We start from the raw sequence: 23,132 nt of genomic DNA, 5'->3' as shown, positions 1-23,132 counted from the left end.
TAAGGGGGACAGCGCTGAGTGGCAGGGAGCAGCCCTCGGGAACCCGGCTCCCCTTGTTGTCCCCTACCCACACCAAGGGCAGGCCTGAGGAACTGCGGCCCGGCCTCAGCTTCGCGCTCTTCGAGCCAACGTGAGTGGCTCCGCCCCGTCTAGCTTCCGACCAATGGACGAGCTTCTTAAGGCGTAGGGTCCCGCCTCCAGACATCCTGGCCAAAAGGAAAGCTCCGTCTTGCTTGGAGTCCCGCCCCTTGCCGAGTTGACCAATGGGCGCCCTCCCTTCAGCGCAGGACCCGCCTCCGCCGCCCGCTCGGCTGCAGACCTCACCGCTCATTCCGGTAGGCGGGCGTAGCGGAGGCCAGTGTGGTCAGAACCCGGGCGGAGGCAGGGCCGGCGCCGCAGGAGTGGGGCGGGCGGCGACCGAGCGGCGAGCGGGCGGCCAGGGCAGGGCGTCAGGCCGGTGCAGGCTGCGGGGCCGACGTCCGGGCCGCGGGAGCAGGGACGGGAGGCGGGGCGAGGCGGACCCGGGGGTGTTCTGAGGAGGCGGACTGGGGCGCCACCGGCTTCTGAGGGGCGGCTCGCCCCCTTCCGGCCCGGGGCTGGTCGGCGGGGCCGCGGGGGCAGGGCGGGCTGCGTGCCGGGTCTGGCCCTGCTCTGCGGCCCGCGCTCGGCGTTCCGGGCCTCCGGGCCGCGCTCTCGCCCAGGGGCTGCGGGTCTGGCCTCCAGGTGTGGACCTAACAGCGCCCTGTAGCCTTCTGAAGCGCTGACATCTGCGAAGGGCTTTGTATTGTAAACTCAATCAGAGCGCGTCGTAGTCCCGGAAGCGCTTTGACATCCCCGAAGTAGCGCTGTGCAAACTGAAGCGCTTGGTAATCGCGGAAGCACGTTGTGGGCTCGGAAACCAAATCGAACGAAGCCTTTGGTAAATCCTGGGACCTTCTGGACTTCTCCGAAGCGCTTTGGAATCGCAGACATTCGAAGCGCTTTGACATCTCTGAAACCTTGTGCACTGTGATGGGCAGTGGAAAGAAGGGGGAAAGGTCAGTGAAGCCAGCCCCTGGCTCTGACCTACTGGCCTGCCCTCCCTCGGGGAGTCCCGGGATAGCGGGAGGCTGAGGAGGGGCAGCTGTAGCAGGAGTGGTGGTGGATTCCCGGCCCCCTCTTCACCTTGCAGGTGCCCATGGCGTCGGAGAGGCGCAAGGTCAAGTACCACTGGAGCAGCCCTTCGGAGCGGAGTTCCCGCAAGCGCAGCTGCCTCCGGGAGCCCAGTGATGTGGCCCCCTCCAGCCGGCCAGCTCACAGCTCTGTGTCGCGTTCAGGAGGGGCCAGCAGCCCCAAGCGCATGAAAACCCAGAAGGAGCATGGTGTGTCCTGGGGCTCATCCCGCCGCAGAAGTTCCTCCTCCTCCTCCCATTCCTCTGGCCCAGGTGTGGGTGGGGCCGCCTCCAAAGGAGGCCTGATTCAGAGCTCAGGAGAATTCCTTTCGTCAGGGGGATCCCCTCTGTGCCCTGCCAGACCTTCTCTAGAAGAAATGGCTTCTCTCCAGGAGGAAGCCTGCAGCCTTAAGGTAAGTGGCCCCAACGCCTTGCAAACGGTGAAGCCCTTTCCACTTGGCTTGAGATGTTGGAGATGGGAATTTTGGTGAAAGGATACTAAAAAAAAAAAAAGACCAGGTCTCTTAAGATCTCTGGGGCCTCCCCAGGGGAGAGCAAACTGGAAGACGTCAGAGGATGGCCTGAAGGTCGGTGGAGAGGTAGTTTGCAAACTTGGCAGCATTTTGGAACTACTTTAGAATCCTTGCGCCTTCCTGCCACCCTGATGAGGTTATGCTGGGGTGTGGGCGGAGCTGCCAGGTATATATAAATATTTCTCAGGCGCTTGTAACCCACAGTCAGTCAGGATGGAGGCTCGCTGCGCCGGGAGGTAGATGGCGTGCCCCGGAGACACAGATGTATGTTATTTCGGTTGTAAATTTAGGGAATTGTGCCCTGTGAAGCACAGAACCAAGAAAAAGAAGTTGGTTCTTGGTGTGGCTTTTCACCAAGGTTACGGTTTCCAGCACGTTGGGGTTTTGCGTGGTGGGGCAGGGTTTAGTTTGGAGGTTCAGGGTTTAGTTCCCCAGTGGGTACACACAGGAGGATTTCATAATACTGGGGGGCAGACTGAGGAGTGCTTCGTGGAGGAGGTGCAGTTCATCCACTCATTTGTTTTTTGTTAACTCTTACTTTTTAACTTTTTAAAATAAATTTATTTGTTTGTTTTTGGCTGCGTTGGGTCTTCCTTGCTGCGCACGGGCTTTCTCTAGTTGTGGGAGTGGGGGCTACTCTTGGTTGTGCTGCACGTGTTTCTTATTGTGCTGGCTTCTCTTGTGGAGCTCGGGGCTCTAGGTGCGCAGGCTCAGTAGTTGTGGCACATGGGCTTAGTTGCTCCGCGGCATGTGGGATCTTCCCGGACCAGGGATTGAACCCATCTCCCCTGCATTGGCAGGCGGATTCTTAACCACTGCGCCACCAGGGAAGCCCAGTTTTATGTTAACTTTAAAAAAAAAAAAAAAAGATTATGTTTTCTTGGCGCGTGCGAGTATGTGTGTGTGTGTGTATGTGTGACAAGGTTGATCGTGAGTTTGGAAAGGTTCAGTCTCTTGCAGTCAGTCTGCTGCTTCCAGGTTAGAGGGAGGAGAGGCGCCCTAGTTAATGTTACTGGCTACTGTGTTAGCGTCATCCACCTCTTTAATCAGGTCTTGAACAAATATTTATCTAGGGCCTGGTTTGTGCCAGGCAGTGTTTCTAGTTGCCTGGGATTTGCTTTCTAGGTTTTGGAGGTCTGGGCCTTCAGAGGTGGGGAGGAGTTCTGTGTGTGAAGGAATCGAGGAGAAGTCTTACTTGGGTGAGATGGGCTGCCCCTAGATAAAGTTATCATAAAAAAAAACCCCAAACGCAGCCGGAAGGAAAGTGGTTTGTCCTTAAGCCTTTGCTCAGTGGTTTCTTACCTGGAATTGAGAAGTGAGGCTGTATTTAGCTCTGTATCCTCGTTGGCAGGCTGTTGTTTTTAGGCGAAGTGCTCCAGGTGTTTTCAGTTTGGCCCTCACAGTCAGAACTCTTGTGGGCACACTGAGTTTTTAAAAAAATTTAATGGTGAGCTGAAAAGCTTTGTCTGACGTAAGAATGCTGAATATGACTCAAATGTAAATCAGGTAAATATGAGGCTAATTTGATCTTGTCATTAATTCTTGCTGCAGCTTCAGTGGTTCTGGGTACAGGGTAAAACTGTCAGTTGATTAAAGGTAATGGCAATAACAAGATGAGGAGGCACGGGGGAATCTAGCTTAGTGTTTCAGGTGTGCTGCATCCTCTCCGCTCGGGCTGTCCTGTGGGGCTGGAACTGGAGAGTTGAGGGTGTGGCCTCTCTTCCCGGGTGGTCTAATACAATCACAGACACACGTTTCTCTAATTTAGGGCTAATGGGTCTTGTTTTGCCCCAATTTAACGGTTAACCATGGAGCGATGAGTAGTCTGGTCCTGTCTCAGAAGTCTCGGGTTCTGCCGGTGCCTTGCTCTCAGGCATAAGCGCTTGAGTGAGGATTGTGTGCCGAGCATTCTGTTGGATGGTGGAGCCATGAGGTGGCTTGTAAGGAGCGTCCAGTCCGGAGGGAGGGCTGCGGAAGTCACAAGACTGCCTCACCAGGTGGTTTGGTGCGACAGAGATTCTGGAATGGAGGCTGGGGAGCTAGGTTGGGGGCAGCTTGCTGTACGGTGTTATGAGCCAAGGGAATTTAGATTTTATTCTAAGCCGTTAGGGAGCTCTATACAGGGGGAAGGCAGATTTGCGCTTTTGGAAGATCATTCATGTTGGATAGAATACGAGGATGTTGATGGGATCGATCCCAGTTGTGCTACTCTAGTACTGCTAAGGGCTCTCCTTAGAGAGTGTTTGTTAGTTTGAAAACAAGATACAGTACTTTACTCATATCTTAAAAAAATAACTAATTAATTAAACATCCTTATTGGAGTATAATTGCTTTACAATGTTGTGTTAGTTCCTGCTGTATAACAAAGTGAATCAGCTATACGTATACAAATATCCCCATGTCCCCTCCCTCTTGTTTCTCTCTCCCACCCTCCCTATACTCATCTTGATGAATTTGAAAATGCTTCTCTGACCTTCCCCTCTCTCTGCACCTCTTCCCCCCCTTTTCTGCAGTCATTTGCACGCTTGTTTATCTAATAAGTCCAAAGTCCTGTCAGCAAGCGCTGCTGAAGGGCATGCACAGAAACGGCCTCTTCTCCCCTTGGGTCCTCCTAAGGTCCCCTTACCACTCGCCTACCTTCTACCCACCCATCCACCTGCTCTTCTGCATTTGCTCTGTAAACATTGAGGGGTACACACTTACCTTCATGTGTCCCCCTCAACGCAGAAGTCTCTGTGCCAGGTCATGGAATATTCTGAGGGGAAGATGTTTGTGTTAGTTCATTCTGGCTGCTGTAACAAAATGCCTCAGACTGAGTAGCTTATAAACCACAGAAATTTATTTCTTATAATTCTAAAGGCTGGAAGTCTGAGATCAGGGTGCCAGCTTGGTCAGGTGAGGACTCTTTTCTGGGTCACAGTCTTCTCTTTGTGTCCTTACATGGCAGGAGGGGGCAAGGAAGCTGTCTTGGGGCCCCTTGACTAGGGCACTAATCCCATCAGTAAGGGCTCCACTTTGATGACCTAATCACTCCCCAAAGGACACACCTAATACCATCACCTTGGGGGTCAGATTTCAACATAAGAGTTTTGTGGGGAACACATTCAGACCATAGCTAGACTGGGCATTTTGGAATCAATAGAGATTCCTGCTGGCCAGCCTCTCTTGTTTGTGCCTTATTACCTCCAGGATAATTGCGAGGTTTTTCTCAGATTCTAATGGTAGCTGATGATCTTTGTTTACTTTATAGAGAAGGTTAAATGTGTCTGTCATGAGCATCTTCACCTACCTTAATTTTAGTTTTTAGTATGACATACCCAAATTTCTAATTCAATTTAGGGAAGGAAGAGTGGAAGGGAAAATTTAAGCTTTATTATGTGCTAGAGCTTGTCAAATATGAGTCTCAATATTTGACCTCTAGATGCTCACATAATCCTCAGTCTTGTGAGGTGGGCCTTGTTATCTTTCTTTTTTTTTTTTTTGAGAAGTAAAATCATGATTATGCTAAACCCTTGAGATTTTAATCTTTTTTTTGTTTGTTTTTTTATAGAAGTATAGTTGATGGCAGTGTTACCTTTACGTATTAGTTAACAAATACTTAGATATCAGTCAACACATATTTGAGCACCTGCTCTGTGTAGGCCCTGGGAAGATGAGACTCAGAAAGGTTAAATGACTTGACCAAGGCCACACAGCTTGTACGGGGCAGAGCTGTGGTATAATCTCAGATGAGTCTGTCTTCAAAGCCCTTGTTCTTTCTGCTGCTTCCCTCTGTGAGCATGTGCTCCTCCTGACCCAGTGTTAGGTGTGAGGGGTGGGAAATGGAGAGGTCAGGATCCTTCCCTTGAGGAGCCCTCTGCAGGGTCACGCAGCCCAGACACGAGAGAGCATTGTGTGTCTTGGCTCTTGAGGGATGCAGCTTTCACGGGTGGTCCTGTCTCCTGCATCTTCACTCAGCGGATGTCCAGTGCTTGGGTGCAAGGCTGTGCTGGGGCTGGAGGTGCAGAGAATAAGGCAGTTCATCACAGTGCAGTGTGTGGAGTGTTGTAACAGGGATATTTGAAGTACGAGGAGTCAGAGGACTTGAGTGAGTAACCATCGGGAAAGTCCTCACAGGAGAGGTGTCATTTGAGTTCTGTTGATGGCCAAGGCAGAAGAAAGGACATTTCAGGCAACAGGAGCAACGTATGTCCAAAAAGTGTCAGAAGATGCTGGTCTGACGCTCGGGGCACTGCTTGTTCCTGGGGCCCTCCTTTCCCCCTTCTCCAGCGTTTTCCTCATTCCCAGAACACCTGGGTGTGTGGAGAAAGGCGGGAGGTGATGCTGGAAGGAAGGCTGGGGGCCAGCCTGGGGAGAAGGGCTTCCGGGGTAACACTCGGGAGTCTGGGATGTATCCTGCAGGCAGATGCAGAGCCGATGAAGGGTTTTAAGCAGAGGTGTGACATTGCCAGATTGTAGAACTCCTTGTGGCACCTGTAGAGAAAGGATGGGGGGAGGGAGCAGGCTGGGAGCCCCTGAAATTGTTAATAGTGGCTGACAGTGCTGAGGGCTGGCATGACATCTCCACTGATGTCTCATTTGCCAAGTGCTTCATATAGGAAATCACCTTTCATGATGTGTCATTTTCCTTCCAGGTTGATTCCAAAGATAGTTCTCGTAACCCCATGGATTCTGAATTTGCAGCTGAAGCTGAGGTTCAAAATGACATAATTGAGGAACCAAACAAGGTCCAGAAAAGGCAGAGGGATAGACTTCGAGACCAAGGCTCTACCATGATCTACCTAAAGGCCATCCAGGGCATCCTGGGAAAGTCGATGCCAAAAAGGAAGGGAGAGGCTGCCATGAAGGCAAAACCCAACACGGCAGAGCGCGCCAGCCGCGGAGAGGGGCCAGCCAGGAGTGTCACCACGTGTGCTCCTCAGAAAGAGAAAAAGTCTGCCCCAGAGGTCAGAGCAGAGGAGGAGAAGGCTGTGCCGGAGAAGAGCAGCTTCTGGGACAGGAGAGTGGTGATAGACCCTCAGGAGAAACCCAGCGAGGAGCCCCTGGGTGGCCAAAGGACGGTCATTGACAAGCGCTGTCCAGTCCTGGAGTATTTGGATGACTCTGACTCGCATGTAAACGGCCAGAAAGTGAGTCAAGCTCATGCCAAGCATGGGGTTTTGAATTCTGTTAAATGTATTTGGTCTTTTTAGTTTGATCCTGAGTGTCACTCATTCAACACTGTACTTGACTTACCCAGGGCTCCAGGGAGCAAATTGTTGGTTCTCTTCTAATATAGCTTTCAGAGTTACTAAGAAACCTCAATTCAGTGCTGTTTTTGTTTTAGGATTTATATGTTTGCTAAGACATAGATTTGCCTGTGTAACAAAGGCCAAAATAATAGTGGCTTAAAGAAAACAAGTTTGCTTTAAGGAGGATGGCTCCACAGTGTGGGGGCCTGGGGTGTCTTCTGCTCGATTCTCTGCTGCCCCTCAGCAGTTTCCATCTTGCCGTCTGAGCCCCTGTGACCGGGCTCAGCACATTACATTGACATTCCAGCCGGGAGGAACAGGAGGAGAGCATAGTACATTCCCTGCCTTTTAAGAGTTGGGCTCAGAAGTGGTCCCCATTGTATCTGCTCATAGCTGCTGACAAGAATCTAGAAACCTGGCCAACACTTGCAAGAGAGTCTGGAAGATTCCAGACTAATTTCCATCTGGGAAGCTTTACATTCAGATAAACTTTTATTGCTGTAGAGGATGGAGAGAGTGATACTGAATGATATTGGAGGGAAACTAACGGTTATTAACACTGCTTATAATTCCGAGGAGAAAAGCACTCCTCTGTTGTACGCACTCCGCCCATCCTTCACTACCGCTGCTTGGAGGTAGCCCCTTTCGTCTCTTTTAACTCTCGCTTCTAGTACTTACCTCCATATTTCTAAGTAATTTTTCATTGTTTATTTTTTGAAAATGTAGACATCTGTGCACTTCCTACTCAGGAGATGAGAATTTAGTTCTCTACACTTTGACAGCACCCACGCCCGTAAATGTATCCTCTCTCCCTTCCTGCAGCTCCCTGTATCATAATACCATTTTTAGCCAAATCTATTTGATTTATTATCACCATATTCATAGCTGAGTTACTTAGTATACTCTGATTACATTTCCTTTCTTACACAAGTTGATTTTCCTTGGAGTTCATCTTACCTTGTTTTTTCCTTTAGTTTTCTCTGTTCCTGTGACTATGACTATTTCATCTCCAAATTGCTAGTACCGTAAAATTCTTCTCAATGTTGTCAAAATAAGTAATCTGTTCCCCACCTTTTTTCGAGGTATAGCCCTTTTGTTTCCTTAAGATTCCTTTTTTCCTCTGTCTCTTTTCATCTCTGCTTTCTTTATGAATAATTAAGGAGAGCCTATATAATGATAATATATACTCTTAAAATTTTTGACATACTTCATATCTAAGAACACTGGCTTAGTCTTCTGAGTATTCCTTTTTTAGAACATCCTGTTCTTGTTTTGAGGTTAAACACCTTCTCTTGTTTCTCTGAGAATAGGAATAAAGGTTTGTTTTGAAGTTTTCTTTCTGCACTGCTGAGTTTCCTTCTGATTTTTTTTTTCCTAAATATTTTGGTTTCTGTCTTTTGTGATAGGGCTTTCCTCAGATGTTTTGGGTATCTGTTCATATTTTTAAAATGAAGCATTAAAAAGCCGATTGGAAGTTCTCAGTGCCTGGAAGGGCTTATTAACTGCTGCCTTGAACACAGGTGATAACCTGTGGACTCCCAGTTGGACCTGTAGCTTTATCCTCAGAGGCTGCTAGGGGTCCCTGGGACAAATCTTCCAGTGCTGTGCCCAGGAGCACACCTCTGGCTGCTAGTGTTTTAGGGGTCAGATTGAGGGAGGTGCCTGGGTTCTCACTGTCCACCGTGTGATGGTCTCTCACCCTCAGCTATGTGTCTGTTGTTCCTGATTACTCCACAGTCTCTGTGGTTTAAGTTTTCCAAGTGTGAACTTTATCTTTTGCTGGGTAGGGAAGGGGCAGGCCCCTCTGTACAGGATGGGAGCAGGGACCTGGGGATCTCACTTCACCAATTCTCTTCTTTTCATCTCCAGCTTCACCTTCATTTTGAGAGGTCTGGTACCTCCAACTCCTTCATCTTCTGGGGTCCTGTAGTGTGATTCAGCATGTTTTTGGGTTTTTCTCATTGCGGGCCTAGGTTTTGGCCATCTGCGATCTGCTTATCCAGTAACTGTTCATCTATCTGCTTTCTAGCATCAAATTTTTATTTAATTTGCTTTGCTGTTTATTCTATATGCTTTCTCTTTGTAGGTTTATGCTTTTTCAAGTCCATTTCCTGTAATTTTAAGAGTTTTTGGGTGGGGAGGACAAAACCCACATGTGCTGTATTTAATTGGAAATCCCAAGAACAGTAGGTTTTGTAAACTACTTTTCCCACCGAATATACAATGTCTGTGTTTCCTGTCTAACATAGATCATTGTTTGGCTGCCTGGAATTCCATGGTATGGATGAATTTCCCAAACGTATATACCCAAACTTCTATTTGTCAAACTGGACATTTAGATTATCTGTTGGGTATCTATTTGGGGCAGCATGAAATGGTAGGTCAACAGATGAGTGTTGGGGTCAGACATTTGGGTTCAAATCCTGGCTCTGCCCCCCTAAACTGCAGTCTTGAGAAAGTCACTTTTAACCTCTTGGAGCCCCAGTTTCTTCCTCTGTATAAAAGGCATGGTTCTATAAATGTTATCACAGACTCATACAGGGATCAGCAAACTCTGTCTGTAAGGGGCCAGATAGTAAATATTTTAGGCTTTTTGAGCTTTTAAGGCCTCTGCTGCAACTATTAAACTGCGCTGGAGTAGCATGAAAGCAGCCATAGATAATATTTAAGTGAATGGGCCTGACTATATTCCAGTAAAACTTTATTTACACCAACAGGCAGTGCATTGGATTTGGCTTGTCGGTCACAGTTTGCTGAACCCTGAATTAATACATGAAAATCCTTTGCTCCGTGCCTCGAGTATAGTAGACTCTCAATAAATGTAGCTTTAAATTTTACCATATGGGCTTGAACCTTAGGCAGTCTTGAGTATAGGTAATCTGCGGTTTTCCCAAAAAGGAAATCCAAAAACATTTTCCTGGCCAACTTGACTATCTAAAGCTTTTCAGGGTCTTAGATGATGTCATCATAAGTCTGTTTATCATATATATTTCTAGGTGCATGTGCATTTTTGAAGTCACTTTTTTCCCCACTCTGCCATTTTTCCTCCAGCCTCACATTTCATTAAATAATTTTGTTAAACCTCTTTACATGTTTTTCTGACATGGTCTTTGTTGTCACTGGAGTTACTTTTTGTGTTATGTAATGTGATTTCCTGAACTTCCCTGATGATAAGAATGAAAGAATCTGACTCAAGAGGTCTGAGATGGGACTGGGGAATTGGTATTTTTTAACAGATACTCTCGGATGATAGAGAAGTTTGTGAAGCAGTCAGAGGACATGTCTACCCTTACATCTGAGTTGGAATTTTAACTGTTATTATTTCTATTTAAACTTCTTATTATGGGATATTTAAAACATTTATGAAAATTACCCACATACCAATCACTCATCTTCAATAAGTATTAACTCACTGCCAATCTTGTTGTATCTCTGTATCCCTTTTCTCTCCACAAATTATTTTGAAGCAAATCCCACCTACCGTATCATTTCATCCATAAATATTTCAGTGTGTATCTCTAAAATTAGATACAGGATCTTTAGGGAAAAAAACAAGCATAACTACAGTTCTGATCTCTCCCTCTGCCCTCTCTCTCCTCCAGTCCTTTTTTTTTTTGGCCGCACCATGCGGGATTTGGGATCTCAGTTCCCTGACCAGGGATCTAACCCATGCCCCCTGCAGTGGAAGCGTGTAGTCTTAACCACAGGACCACCAGGGAAGTCCCTCCCCACAGTCCTTAATAACATCAACTATCCAGTTAGTGATTAAATTTCCCTGTCTCATGATTGTTTCAGTTTTTTTGAAACAGGATGTAAGTCACGTGTGTCAGTTTCTAAATGTGTTAAGTCTCTTAGTCTGTGTAGATTCCTCCTCCCCTCCCCAACCCTGTGTTGTTATTTATTTGTTGTTAAAATAAATAAAAGGTTTCATTTGAGTTGCAGAATTTCCTGCAGATGAGATCTTACTGATGCAATGTAGCACTTTTTGAATTTGTATTGGTCTGCCCGTGGAAATTCTATCCCACCTTGCAAATAGCTGTTCCCATTGCATGCAGTTTGTGTTCAGTTTTTGGAGGTATATTTTTGGCAGCCCAACAGTGTAACCATGTCTAATTATTTTTTAGGTTACTTTTTAAAGAAATATATTTACATTGTTTAAAAATAAAAATGTTTTTAGTGAGAAATAGCTTTCCAGCTGGCCCCGTGTTGCCCTATTACTTCACCTGGATACCACTTTACACCTATCTTAAGTGTTTTTCCAGTGTAATTTTATGCATAACCACTTATCATACTGCTTTTTAAAAAGTTATCTTTTAAAAAAAGTAAAAACAATCTTGAAAAGCTTTGTTAAAAATGATGTCCAACACAGAACTGTGAGGTCATACCCGCAGGAATAATTATTAACTCTGTTACCTTTTTTGGCTTCCCATCTCCCCTCCTTTTTAAAAGAATGAGCTTAGAGAACCTCTTTAAACGTCTCAAATTAGCTTGATTGAGATTTGTTTGGGGTCATTTGTCTTTTTCAAATAAAAGAGTACATCTTGTAATAGAAGAGACTTTGTGGGGACTTGAATATAAAACAGACCCCTCAGAAAAGGGAGCATCATTTTGGGGAGAAACCCTTACCTTCCATGTGGGCATTTTTTGTAATTTTAATCAGATTAACTTTTGTTTTTGAAAAAAATGGTGAATTATATTTTGAAGAGCTAGATTGCAAACATGTTAATTATGTGTTAGTATATGCGATAGACATTTTATTTGTTCACATGTGCTCACATGTGAACACGTCAGGCACTTGGTGCTGGCACCTGTGTGTGACTTCTCTAGCATGTGGTCATGGGTACTCAGATATCATGTGGTGGTTGGCCTCTCCCAGAGGAGCAACCAGAGAGAACCAGGGGAAATAGCAAGGCTGCTCTGACGTAGCCCTGGAAGCTGCAGTGTCCCTTTTGGTTCCATCAGTTACAACACAAGTTAGCCCAGGTTCAAGGAGAGGGGTCACAAACCCCATCTTACAGTGGAGAGTAATATCAAAGAATTTGCAAACATCTTGAAACTGCTACACCTGTGTGGTTGTGCATTTTGAATGTGTGAGAGACCTGTTGTTAAGGATGAGATGCTGGGTGCTTCTTTTCTTTAAAACTCCCAATACACTGTGTGTTCTAGAGAGCAGTTTTTCCCAAGAGGGGTCTTCAGAAAGGAAATGTAGGCACAGCTTCCCTTTCAGGGGTGGCATATGAGACCATGGGCACTAGTTTATTCCCTGAAGCTGATAGGACTGTTGCTATTTGTAAGCTGGCTCGCTTTCTGGGAATAATGGGGAACACAGGTGACAGAGAGAGCAAAGGAGCCAATGCAAAGCCATCATCACGGCCAGAAAAGCAGCCAGGGCTTCTGTTCTGGAGGTGACTGAGCATGGGAGGCTGTCTTCACACAGGAAGAAGGCTAACGTGTTTCTTTTCTTTTCTGCAGCCTAAAGACCGGGAGGTGGTGATGGAGCGCACCTCTTCAGGAAGCGACTGGTCCGACGTGGACGAGATTTCCACAGTCCGATTCTCTCAGGAGGACCCTGTATCCCTGAAACCCTCAGCGGTTCCAGAGCCTTCTCCCTTCCCCACGGATTACGTCATGTACCCGGCTCACTTGTACAGCAGTCCCTGGTGTGACTACGCCAGCTACTGGACCAGCGGTCCCAAGACCCCCGGCTACCACTCCGCGGGCAGTGGCGGCAGCGACATGGTGCAGGTGGAGAGGAGCGGCCGGGGCTCTTCCCCCCGTTCAACGGTGAGCCCCCCGCACAACTCCAGAGAGCCCCAGGCCGCTGAGGAAGGCAGATCCCGGAAGTCGCGTTCATCTCGTCTCTCCAGAAGCTCAGAAGAAGAAGAGGTGAAGGAGAAAAGAACCTTCCGGGAGGATGTGCCGCCACGTCCGTGTGGAGGACCCGCATCTAGCTCCCTGCCCAGGAGCCGTCGGGAGCCCAGGTTGGAGGGTTTCATCGACACCCATTGTCACTTGGACATGCTCTATTCCAAGCTGTCGTTCAAAGGGAGCTTCACAAAGTTCAGGAAAATTTACAGCAGCTCCTTCCCTAAGGAGTTTCAGGGCTGCATCTCCGACTTCTGCGATCCTCGCACACTGACAGATGGCCTCTGGGAGGACCTGTTGAAAGAGGATCTGGTGTGGGGGGCCTTTGGCTGTCACCCCCATTTTGCACGTTACTACAACGAGAGTCAAGAAAGAAATCTTCTGCAGGCCTTAAGGCACCCCAAGGCCGTGGCATTCGGGGAGATGGGCTTGGATTACTCTCACAAGTGCACCACACCTGTCCCAGAGCAGCACAAGGTAATGTCGTCCTTAGTTTGTTGACAAACTATTATTTATTTAGTTCCTCTTTTAGTTGTTGAAACACAAGGTTGCTCTACTTTGGGAACTAATGAGTTTAGAGTCTCTAAAAATATGATTGCTCTTAGCCAGACCCTGTAGATGTCATTGGTCAAATGCTTAACAAACTGTTTCTTACCTTTCAGCTTAATTATACAAGAGGAGGGGCTTAGGTGCTGAGTGACTTTTACAGCTAATGATACAGGTGTCAAAACTTCCGTTCCTTCTTGGGAAGCAACACGTTGTGTTTGTTTAATTAAACAATATATTTTTATTCTGATTTTAAAGTTAGTGTGCCCATTTCAGAATATTTGAAAAATACACAAATGTGTAAAGAAGATCATTTCCCATTCCATCAGAGATAGTGACCATTACCATCATAAGACTTTCCCCTCCCAGCGGGCTGCATTTACTCTTGTGCTTCACCTGGCTTCCCAGGGAGGACAGATGCTCCAACCCAGGCACAGTTCCTGTCCCCTAACAGTTCTTCCTTCTTAACGTTTTTGAACTTCAGATGTGTTTTGAAATTCATATTTTTAATGTTGCTGTCCCTTGGAGAATTGCAAGGGACAATTGGTGGTATGTCTTAAAAGCACCTGTCATGGAATCAAGGAAATGTGTGTTGTATGCATGTGCTTTTTAAAAAAGAATTTAGGAAAGTTAAGAAGAGAAAGTTACAGATTTGAATGTTTTTTCAATTTTGAATGTTCCTGCTTCATTGAACGTGCTTTGAAAAATACGCTTTTTAACAGCTATGTTATATTCCATCCCAAGGCTATAATAGTTTGAGTACTCAATAGTTTGAGTATAATAGTTTGAGTACTTGCGTACTCAAGGCTATAATAGTTTGAGTATTCAACCGTTTGAGTATAATAGTATTGAGTACTCAAGGAAGAATTTTTTAGAAGCAAAAATTAAATGTTGGAATCAGAATCCCTTGCAACCTCTTGCCTCTGGAGAAGTTCAAGGAGGGTTGATGTGTTGGGGAGGGATCCTGCCGGCTGTAGGTAGTGGAACTAGCTCATCTTTAAAGTCCTTGGCAAGTATTCTATGCTGTTGGTTCCCAGGGTCACTTTGCTTTAGTTGAAAACACTGGTTAAAAGTGAGTTATATCAGAACTGGTATTGGCGCAGTGCCACTGTTTTGAGAAGAGGCAGTATAAGTGTTGGACTTGAAAATGTCATTCTCAGGTGAACACCACCTGACTCAAATTACCAAAAGCGTCTTCTTATTTGATGTTAAAAATTCAAACACGAATGATATTGCACAATTGAAAAAGCTACTCGTGAAAACATAAAGTTTAAGATGAGGTAATTTCTTTATAATGAATTAGTATTTTTGTCTTTTTTTCTAAACCTGAACTTAGAAAGAATAAGAATAAGGAAAGAATAAGAGGAAAGAATAAGTTCTAGCCCTACTTTTTTCTTTAAAATTATTAGCAACACGTATATTTTACTACTGAAGACTTTTAAAGTAGCTAGAGTTTAAAAAAAAAAAAAAGTAGTATATCTGTAGGTATTCACCTAGAAGGAGATCTGATTTTGGTTAAGTAAAGAAAGCAAGCTGCAGGAAATATGTATAGTACTTATTCTTTCTGCAAATACTTGAGCACCTGCTGAGAGCCAGGCATTGCACGGACGTATAGTATACATGGCAACTTTTTGCATAGGAAAAGGTGTGCAAGGTGATGGATTACCTCTTGGGAGTGGGAGTGGAGGCGGGGGCAGTGAAGGGGAGGACACTTAACTTGTAGTGGTGCTCCTGAGCCCAGCCCAGCCCTGCAGCCGCACGTGAGCATTGCCTAGTGGTGGCTGTGTGGACAGCCTGGGTTCAGATTTGCATTGTGGTGCTGTAGTTTACCAGCTGCAAGTTCCTTGACCTCATTTAGAGCCTCAGTTTCTTTGACTGCATGATGGGCTAACAGCAGTACCTATCTTAGGGTGCTTGTGAGGATTACATGTTATAATACACCTAAATAATAATACTCCCTAGTAAGCACTCGGTGAGTGTTAGCTATTATTATGCATTATAGAGTTTAAAAGTAAAGAAGAAGACAGTGGGGGTTGTGCAGTGGACCGGCTGTTCTGGGGTAACAGACATCCAGAGTAGCCCTAACCCACAGGTGTTGCCACTCTGTCTCCTCCCAGGTGTTTGAGAGGCAGCTGCAGCTGGCCGTGTCTCTCAGGAAACCCTTGGTGATCCACTGCCGAGAAGCTGATGATGATCTGCTGAAAATCATGAAAAAATTTGTGCCTCCAGACTACAAGATTCACAGGTGAGAGTCTAGGACTTCAGCGGGCAAATGAAGTGAACATGTCCCTCTGTCTAGGACGTTCGTGGGAAAACAAATTCAGTGAGGAGAGGATTGATGATGTTACGTCTTTACATAGAATCTTTTCTCAAGATTAACTATCAGGTTGACCCATGTGAAATTTCTAATTATTTGACCATTTTTTAACCTAAAAAACGGCAACTTCATATGGTTTGAGCTAATACCCGAAATCACTGTGACCCCCATCGCATGAAGCAGGCTGTAGTGGAGGCTCGGTTCCCAGAACTGAGAGCTGTCGATCTTGGGAGAGGCTGCTGTGGGTCCAGTGACGGAGCACACAGAGAACATTCCAGGGCACCTGAAAAGAAATTTTCTCTTCTACTTTGAATTTGAAAGCTCATCCCTCCCCACTTCCCCCACCCACAGTTAAAGTCCAGGATGTATTTTCTTTAAATGGTATCTAGGGGTTCTCCAGTTTGGTAAACTCACCAACCTGCCCTGGTGTGTCTGTCCTGGGCCTGGGCTTGGCTTGGGGGGCCCTGGGGAGCAGTCGGAGACAGTCAGCTGGCGACTCTGCAGAGGGCATGGGGCTGAGGTGGGCACAGGGTGCCCTGGGAACCAGAGGAGGGGCCCTTAGCTGCGTCTGGCTACAAAGAGGTCAAGAGGTGATGCCCATTGGCACTTCCATGACGGGTAAGGTGGGTTAACTGAAAAAACAGGGAGTCTAGAGCCCAAGCCAGGTGATGCCAGCTGGCTGAAGGGGTGAGGTTGTTAGGCCTCTAGAGCATTGCCTTCCGGGTGCCCAGGCAGAGAGAGTGATGCCTCTGAGTGGAGCCACCACCAGAGATGAGATGAGGCACAGTCCCTCGGCCCTTCTGGACTAACATGTACTGTCCTAAGAACATGAACAGATACCAGGTTAAGAGAAGAAAATTCACCTGTAGGCCACTCCCCAGTATTTTTATTTTTTGTTTCCTTCTGGTTGATTTGATTACCCGGACCTAGTTTTTACCTACTGTAGTTGTGATCCAGCTGGGCTGCAGTTTTTAATTCTGCTTCTGACTGTGTTGATTGTGAGTCCTTCCCTTGGATGCAGTCTTTCCATTTCTGAGAATTTACCCACTGAAAATAACTTAAAAGAGGTGAAATGTCCATAGGGAGTTGGGGGCTTCTGCAGAGGGGATTATGAGAGAGCCCTGATCTGGAATTCTCCTCCTTGCAGGCATTGCTTCACTGGCAGCTACCCAGTCATTGAGCCCCTGTTGAAGTACTTTCCCAACATGTCCGTGGGCTTCACGGCGGTCCTGACCTACTCCTCTGCCTGGGAGGCCCGGGAATCTCTGAAACAGATCCCGCTGGAGAGGATCATCGTGGAAACTGATGCTCCCTATTTCCTGCCTCGACAGGTAAGGGTGTCTTCAAGCTGAGTTGAGGCACTGAGGAGAGAGGGTGGGAGGTGTGCAGTCCCCCTTACAAGGCTGGCAGGAACAGAGCCACAGTACCTTTCCAGGTCCCACCCTTGGCTGTGTAGGTGTCTCCTCTCTGTTGCTTTGCAGAACCAAAGTCTAGGGGGCTGAGAAGCTGAAGGGTAACCACTCTCTTCCAGGCAGTGCAAAGCCCTACCCTGTAGAGGGTAGTCCAAGGAAGCGTGGGACCCTGCTCACCCAGAGCCCCCCTGACTGGGACTCTCCCTGCACCTGCAGGTAAAGGGGTCTCTACACAGCTCCAAAGAGGCCCTGCTGGGGAAGGGCTGGGGAGGGACTTGAACGTGACAACTCTTCACAGAAGGCACAATGATATCCTGAATGCTTGGTGTCTTCCAGGTTCCCAAGAGCCTTTGCCAGTACGCCCACCCAGGCCTGGCCTTGCACACGGTTCGAGAGATTGCCAGGGTCAAAGACCTGCCGCTCGCCCGCACCTTGGCCACCCTGCGTGAGAACACCTGCCGCCTCTACAGTCTTTAAGCAGAGAGGGTGCCGTCAGGAGTCTCCCAGAAAAGGTGATAAAAATCACATTACATAGTTTTTAGAAACCAGGACAAAAATGACTTCGGCTATATTTTTTAAATGTAGAGCATGTAGACATAGGGTGAGCAACGAATCTGGTCTGCGTTGAGTGAACTCAGGCTTAACCTTCATCCTTTTGTCTTCCCCGCCCTCCAAGATGACCAGCGGCCTGACAGGAGAAAGGCCGTGTGAGCTCTGTGTCCCTGCTCGAGGATGTGTGAGAGCCCGCTGGGATGGAGGAAACCCGGACAGGACGTTTCCTGAGACCTCGTCGGAGGCGTCCACTTCAGGCTGGTTGTGGGTGGGGCCGGCGTGTGGGGGGCTGGCGAGGGGTTCGGGCTGGCCTCCCGGCTGCAGTGCTCCAGGGCAGCCCAGGAAGACGAGGAGGCTGATGTGAGGCCACAGCGAGCTTGCCCGCCCAGTGCCTGTCTCCACAGCTTGTGGTGCGAGCAGTCTGTGAATAAAGTCACACTGCCCCTCAGCTAAGTGCATGTAGGCGCGTAGCTTGGTTCCTGGTTCTCCACTGTCAACACGAGCCCCCGGTGGGAGATCTCCTCTGGGGGACATTTGCCAGAGACCTGTGTTAGAGGCTGATGCTCCTGCGGCCAGAGAAGGCAGCCCCTCCCTTCCCCGGGTGACTCTTCAGTCTGGCTCTCACTGTTGCTGCGTCAGCTCCAAGTGGGCACTGGTGGAAGGACCTTGGCTGCTGGTCTCACTGGTTCCACTGCCATCAATATGGAGGGGCCAAAGGAGTGCTCATGGTCCAGGGCAAGTCCTGGCCGAGGAACATCTGGACAGACTGGGGGACTTGAGGAGGAGGAAGCCTGCTTGACGAAGACAACCCCGAGGAAGGTGATCCCACTTACCGAAGTCCCCAGGGCTGCAGCTCAGTTGTGTTAAGCTGACAGGGTCCAGTCTGCAGCAGATGCTATCTGCTAGTCTGATGTCAGGGGTTCCCAGCTGCTCTGTGCTCCACTTTGCCCCCTTCTCCTGGAGCACTGGACCAAAAATACTCCTTCTGTTTCATCTCATGTAACAGCCCCTTGTGTGCCCCATCCAGGTCGAGAGGTAAACCAATTTAATTTTCCAAAGGTCTGCTGGCGCTGCCCAGCCCTGTTCTATTGCCTATGCAGAACAAGAGGCCTGGTGTCCATGGATCTCCCGTTCCCCGTCCTAGGGCTCTCCCTTGCCTTGGCCTCTGCTGCGTCCTTTCTCCGTGGTGACAGTGAGAGCCCCTCCGTGGACTTTGAACAGCCAGGTCACCTCAGGTTCTGAGCTGGACTCTGCTCCCTGCTGGCGCCTTGTAAAGGTGTGTTCATTACAGGCCCTGGGAGGTTAGGACGGTCCAGGGTTAAGACTGAGGATGCTCGGGCTTGCCTGGTGGCGCAGTGGTTGAGAGTCCGCCTGCCGATGCAGGGGACGCGGGTTCATGCCCCGGTCTGGGAGGATCCCACAGGCCGTGGAGCGGCTGGGCCCGTGAGCCATGGCCGCTGAGCCTGCGCGTCCGGAGCCTGTGCTCCGCAACAGGAGAGGCCACAACAGTGAGAGGCCCGCGTACCACAAAAAAAAGGAAAAAAAAAAAAAAAGAGTGAGGATGCTCTGCATTTGGGACAAAAGGATCCTTTATTCCAATCTTCCTCAGTGCGACAGGCCACCCTGAGTCCCTTGTCTGCTTCTTGGAGGCCAATAGCTGAAATCGTAAGATCCATTGCTTATGTTGGATGCCTCTAGGTATTTGTGGAAGGTGCTTTTGAACCTCGTAACCTGCAAGGGAATGGACTTTGCATTTCATATGTAGTACTTCCCTCTTGCCCTGGTACCCAAGTTGCTGGCCTGGGAAGTAGGCCTTAATTCACTGTCGACCTTCCATGGATCAGCTGTGCGTCATCTGTGCCGCAGATTTGGTAAATCCGGGGCCTTGTTCTCCTGCTTGGAAGATTTGGAGGACTAAGTATTTCACAGTGCTTTGTTGTCACCCAATGAACTGTCCCTTATCCATCTCCTTCACAGCAAGGCCTGTACATCACAACTGCCTCCGAGGGAAACCAACCGGGCCTGTGTTCAAGGACTAAGAGTGATAACTCAGTGGATGTCTCTGAGCCATTGCAGTCTCCCTGCCAAAGTAAAGCACAAGGTGCTATATACTTTTATCTCCAGGATTTAGGATTATCATTTCTGTTCCACAGTGAAACATTACCTGTGTGGGAGTGAAAGCTGGTTGGCATTGTTTTTGATTGTTTTTGGATGGCTGACTTGATTGTTTTTGCTGTGTTGCCGGAATGCCTCTGTATCTCTGCCCCCTCGCTCCCTTTGACCATCTCTTTCTGAAAATAAAGTGATGGATCTTCAGCCAACTCCCATGGTCTCCATGTTCGTTTATAGTTCTCAGAGTGTTAATGATGGTTTAGTTGTTGACTAGCTTTGTAACCTAAGAATCCAAAGGTCTGGAGACATTCACAAATGTACCTGTGCCTCAGCAGAATTCAACTGGAAAGGGCTTCCCTGGTGGCGCAGTGGTTAAGAATCCGCCTGCCAATGCAGGAGACACGGGTTCAAACCCTGGTCTGGGAAGATCCCACATGCCGCAGAGCAACTAAGCCCGTGCGCCACAACTACTGAAGCCTTTGCTCTAGAGCCTGCAAGCCACAACTGCTGAGCCCGTGTGCCACAACTACTGAAGCTCGTGCGCCTAGAGCCCGTGCTCTGCAACAAGAGAAGCTACCGTAATGAGAAGCCTGCGCACCGCAACAAAGAGTAGCCCCCGCCCCTCTGCAACTAGAGAAAGCCTGCACACAAAAACAAAGACCCAACGCGGCCAAAAATAAATCAAAAAAGAAAAAGATTTGCTAAAAAAAATAAAAATTCAACTGAAAGGAAGAATCCCTGGTACCTTCTTAAAAGTTCTGCTGCCTTTAAGCATTAACTCTCATTTTACCGCCTGGAAACACCCAGATACGCTGCTGCTTCTTAGCAGTGAAAAATACATAGACACCTTCTTTGCTCCAGAGCAGTGCAGTAGGAGGAAGAAAAATTGAGTACACGAGGGTGTTGTTGATGACTCAGTTGTACTGTGGGCTTTGGACTGCGAACTCTGATGCCGCTGGGTAAACTTTGGAGGAAATTCTGTTTCACTGCTTGCAGTCAGTCTTCCAGTTTTGTCCTCAGGTATCCTTGAACACAAGTAAGTGCTCAAGCCCAAAGTAAACCCGTCAAAAGGGAGGCTCTGTTCCAAGAATGGTAAAGAAATTTGGAATCTGTTGATGCCTCATGTCAGACGCAGTCATTGGTTTGCGTATTTCCAGCACATTCCTCACTGTCTCAGCTCTGTCCCAGCTGGACATATGGCAGCTGTGTCCACTGGACACAGTGATAGTCTCTTTGTGGCTGGAAATCTGCTCTTGGCCTTTCTGGTGTTTTACATCTCTCTTTCTGTATTAAGTTTGGGACCAATAGTAATCATTTACCACGAACACTTTCATTTTTGCCTCAGGCATTTCTGTAAGATCAGGGCAAAGGGCCCCTGAAGTGTACAGTGCTTGAATAAGATGTCCAGGATGGCAGCAGAACTGTCAGTGGCCAGGCAGCCCTGTGCTCCTTGTAAATGCTCATATGTCAACAATGTTTGGAAGTGGATTCAGACTAAAGGAAGGTAGCCAAGCGTGGATCTCTATTCTTCTGTCTGTACACCATTGTAAGAGAATTTCTTACCCCTCTGTAAGTGTGTAAGATGTTAAACACGGGCTTCCTTGGTGGCACAGTGGTTAAGAATCCGCCTGCCAATGCAGGGGACACGGGTTTGATCCCTGGCCTGGGAAGATCCCACATGCCACGGAGCAACTAAGCCTGTGCTCCACAACTAATGAGCCTGCAAGCCACAACTACTGAGCCCGAGTGCCACAACTACTGAAGCCTGTGTGCCTAGAGCCCGTGCTCTGCAACAAGAGAAGCCACGACAATGAGAAGCCCTCGCACCGCAACGAAGAGTAGCCCCCGCTCGCCGCAACTAGAGAAAGCCCACGCGCAGCAACGAAGACCCAACACAGCCAAAAATTAAAACAAATAAATTAATTAATTTAAAAAAAAGTTAAATACTTGAGCTGTTACACTAATATACTGGGTATATTATAAAATAAAAAAGTTTTTTTATAAGGAGGGTTTTTTTTTCTGCAGCAAATATCTTGCTCAGCCCAGGGGTATATACAGCTGTTTTAGAGAACCAGAAGTTAGTGGTGTCAGGAAGTGACACATGCAGGAACAGGTCGAGAAGGCTGACGTGGGACCAGGTTTGAAATGCTACGTTTTCTCAAGTGTGTTGCCTGTTTCCTGTGATCAGTTTTATTTCTGCTGGTTGTTGACTTGAAATTGTCCTCAGCCCACTCCCAAGTTGACCCCGTGTATTATGAAAGAAAATGAAAAACAGAAACAGAAGGAATCCCTAGAACCCCAAGCAGCAGGGCAAGAGGGTGACATTGGTAGAGAAGCAGCCGAACGTGGGGGAGTGGGCGCCTGAGCCCACAGCTCTGGGTGAGTCGGAAACATGTTTGCTCTGTGACCTTGGGAAGTCACTAAATTCCTCTGAACTTTAGTTTTCCCTCTGAAGTGGGTCTGTTGTGAAAATTCACTGAAATTACATTAAGTTCATGTAAGAAGTATTTAGAAAAGTGCTGGTGCACAGCAAGAATGCTGTAAATGGTGGCTCTTTGGTTAATTGAATGTCTACTATGTGCAGGTGTCCTCGTGGGAGGTACTGTGTTCAATCTTGACAGTGACTGGGGGGGTAGGTGTTTTACATGGGAGGAGCCTGAGGAGTTCAGTGTTGTGGGCTGGACCAGACAGCTGGTGTTCAGATTCAGGTGTGAGCGTGAAGGCCCCAGCTTTCCACCCCACCATGCTGCCTGGGGCAGGTAAGAGAGCCCGACCAGAGTGGGTGCTTAACGTCTGTTTCTGGAGTGACTGACCTAGGCAAGTGGGAGAGAAGGCTTGTGTGTCCCTTAAGAAAGGAGTAAGGCCTTGTCTTTGTGGGTGAGCATCAGGTGACCAGCATTCCCCACAGGGCCTGGCCCCCATCCTCCCTGGAGCCCCGTCTGGCTGCTTCTCCAGCAGGTCGAGAGCTGGTTTCTTGGGCCCTTTGACCATGTTTGAGTCTTGGTGCCTCTGCTGAGTGTTGAGAAGAGGGCGGTGGGCCTGGCTAGTAATGATCAGCGTTGCACCCCTACTAAGCTTTAGAGCTGGGACGTGCCTCAGCTCCAGGCCTGCGTGTGGGTCTCTGCATCAGAGCGAATGGCTGGCTCACTGGAGGCGGACTTCTGCTTCCTCTCTCCCTCCACCCACGTAGTGCACCTGCTCTCCAATACCTTAGATTCCTCTAGTGGGGATAATGCCTTTCAAAGTGTGATTACCACTTAGAGGCAGATGCTTTCAGAAGCAAGGGCTCCGTGAGCTACGTCACTGTGCGGCCAGATAGTCAGGTGTGTGGTTCCCCGAAAGATGGAAGAGTGTGTGTGTGTTGTGTGCCCAATGCATGGGCATGGAGTTGACCGCAGAGCTGGGGCTTAGAG

General features: G+C 48.0%; 1 protein-coding gene across 2 annotated transcripts; it reads left to right on the top strand.

The window, feature by feature from the left end:
- Positions 1–346: 346 nt before the first annotated feature.
- On the top strand, positions 347–22,263 carry TATDN2 (TatD DNase domain containing 2). 2 transcript variants are annotated; one of them, XR_014016779.1, is made up of 8 exons: positions 347–1,037; positions 1,172–1,564; positions 6,319–6,813; positions 12,388–13,257; positions 15,444–15,571; positions 16,791–16,974; positions 17,175–17,271; positions 17,392–17,511. XR_014016779.1 is itself a non-coding variant. In XM_081245218.1 (8 exons), the coding sequence occupies exons 2-7, from the start codon at positions 1,178–1,180 to the stop codon at positions 17,530–17,532; spliced, it is 2,205 nt and encodes a 734-aa protein (XP_081101344.1). In that variant the 5' UTR covers positions 348–1,037; positions 1,172–1,177; the 3' UTR covers positions 17,533–17,568; positions 17,732–22,263. The 2 variants fall into 2 exon arrangements, 1 of the variants encoding a protein (XP_081101344.1); XM_081245218.1 differs by lacking the exon at positions 17,175–17,271 and adding an exon at positions 17,732–22,263 and having other exon boundaries at positions 348–1,037; positions 17,392–17,568.
- Positions 22,264–23,132: the final 869 nt, after the last annotated feature.

Source organism: Mesoplodon bidens (genome assembly GCF_964165515.1).
Source record: "Mesoplodon bidens genome assembly, chromosome: 10".
In the NCBI taxonomy this organism is placed as follows: domain Eukaryota; kingdom Metazoa; phylum Chordata; class Mammalia; order Artiodactyla; family Ziphiidae; genus Mesoplodon; species Mesoplodon bidens.
Note: the sequence above shows the minus strand (reverse complement) of the source record. Positions and strands in the feature narration are given on the sequence as shown.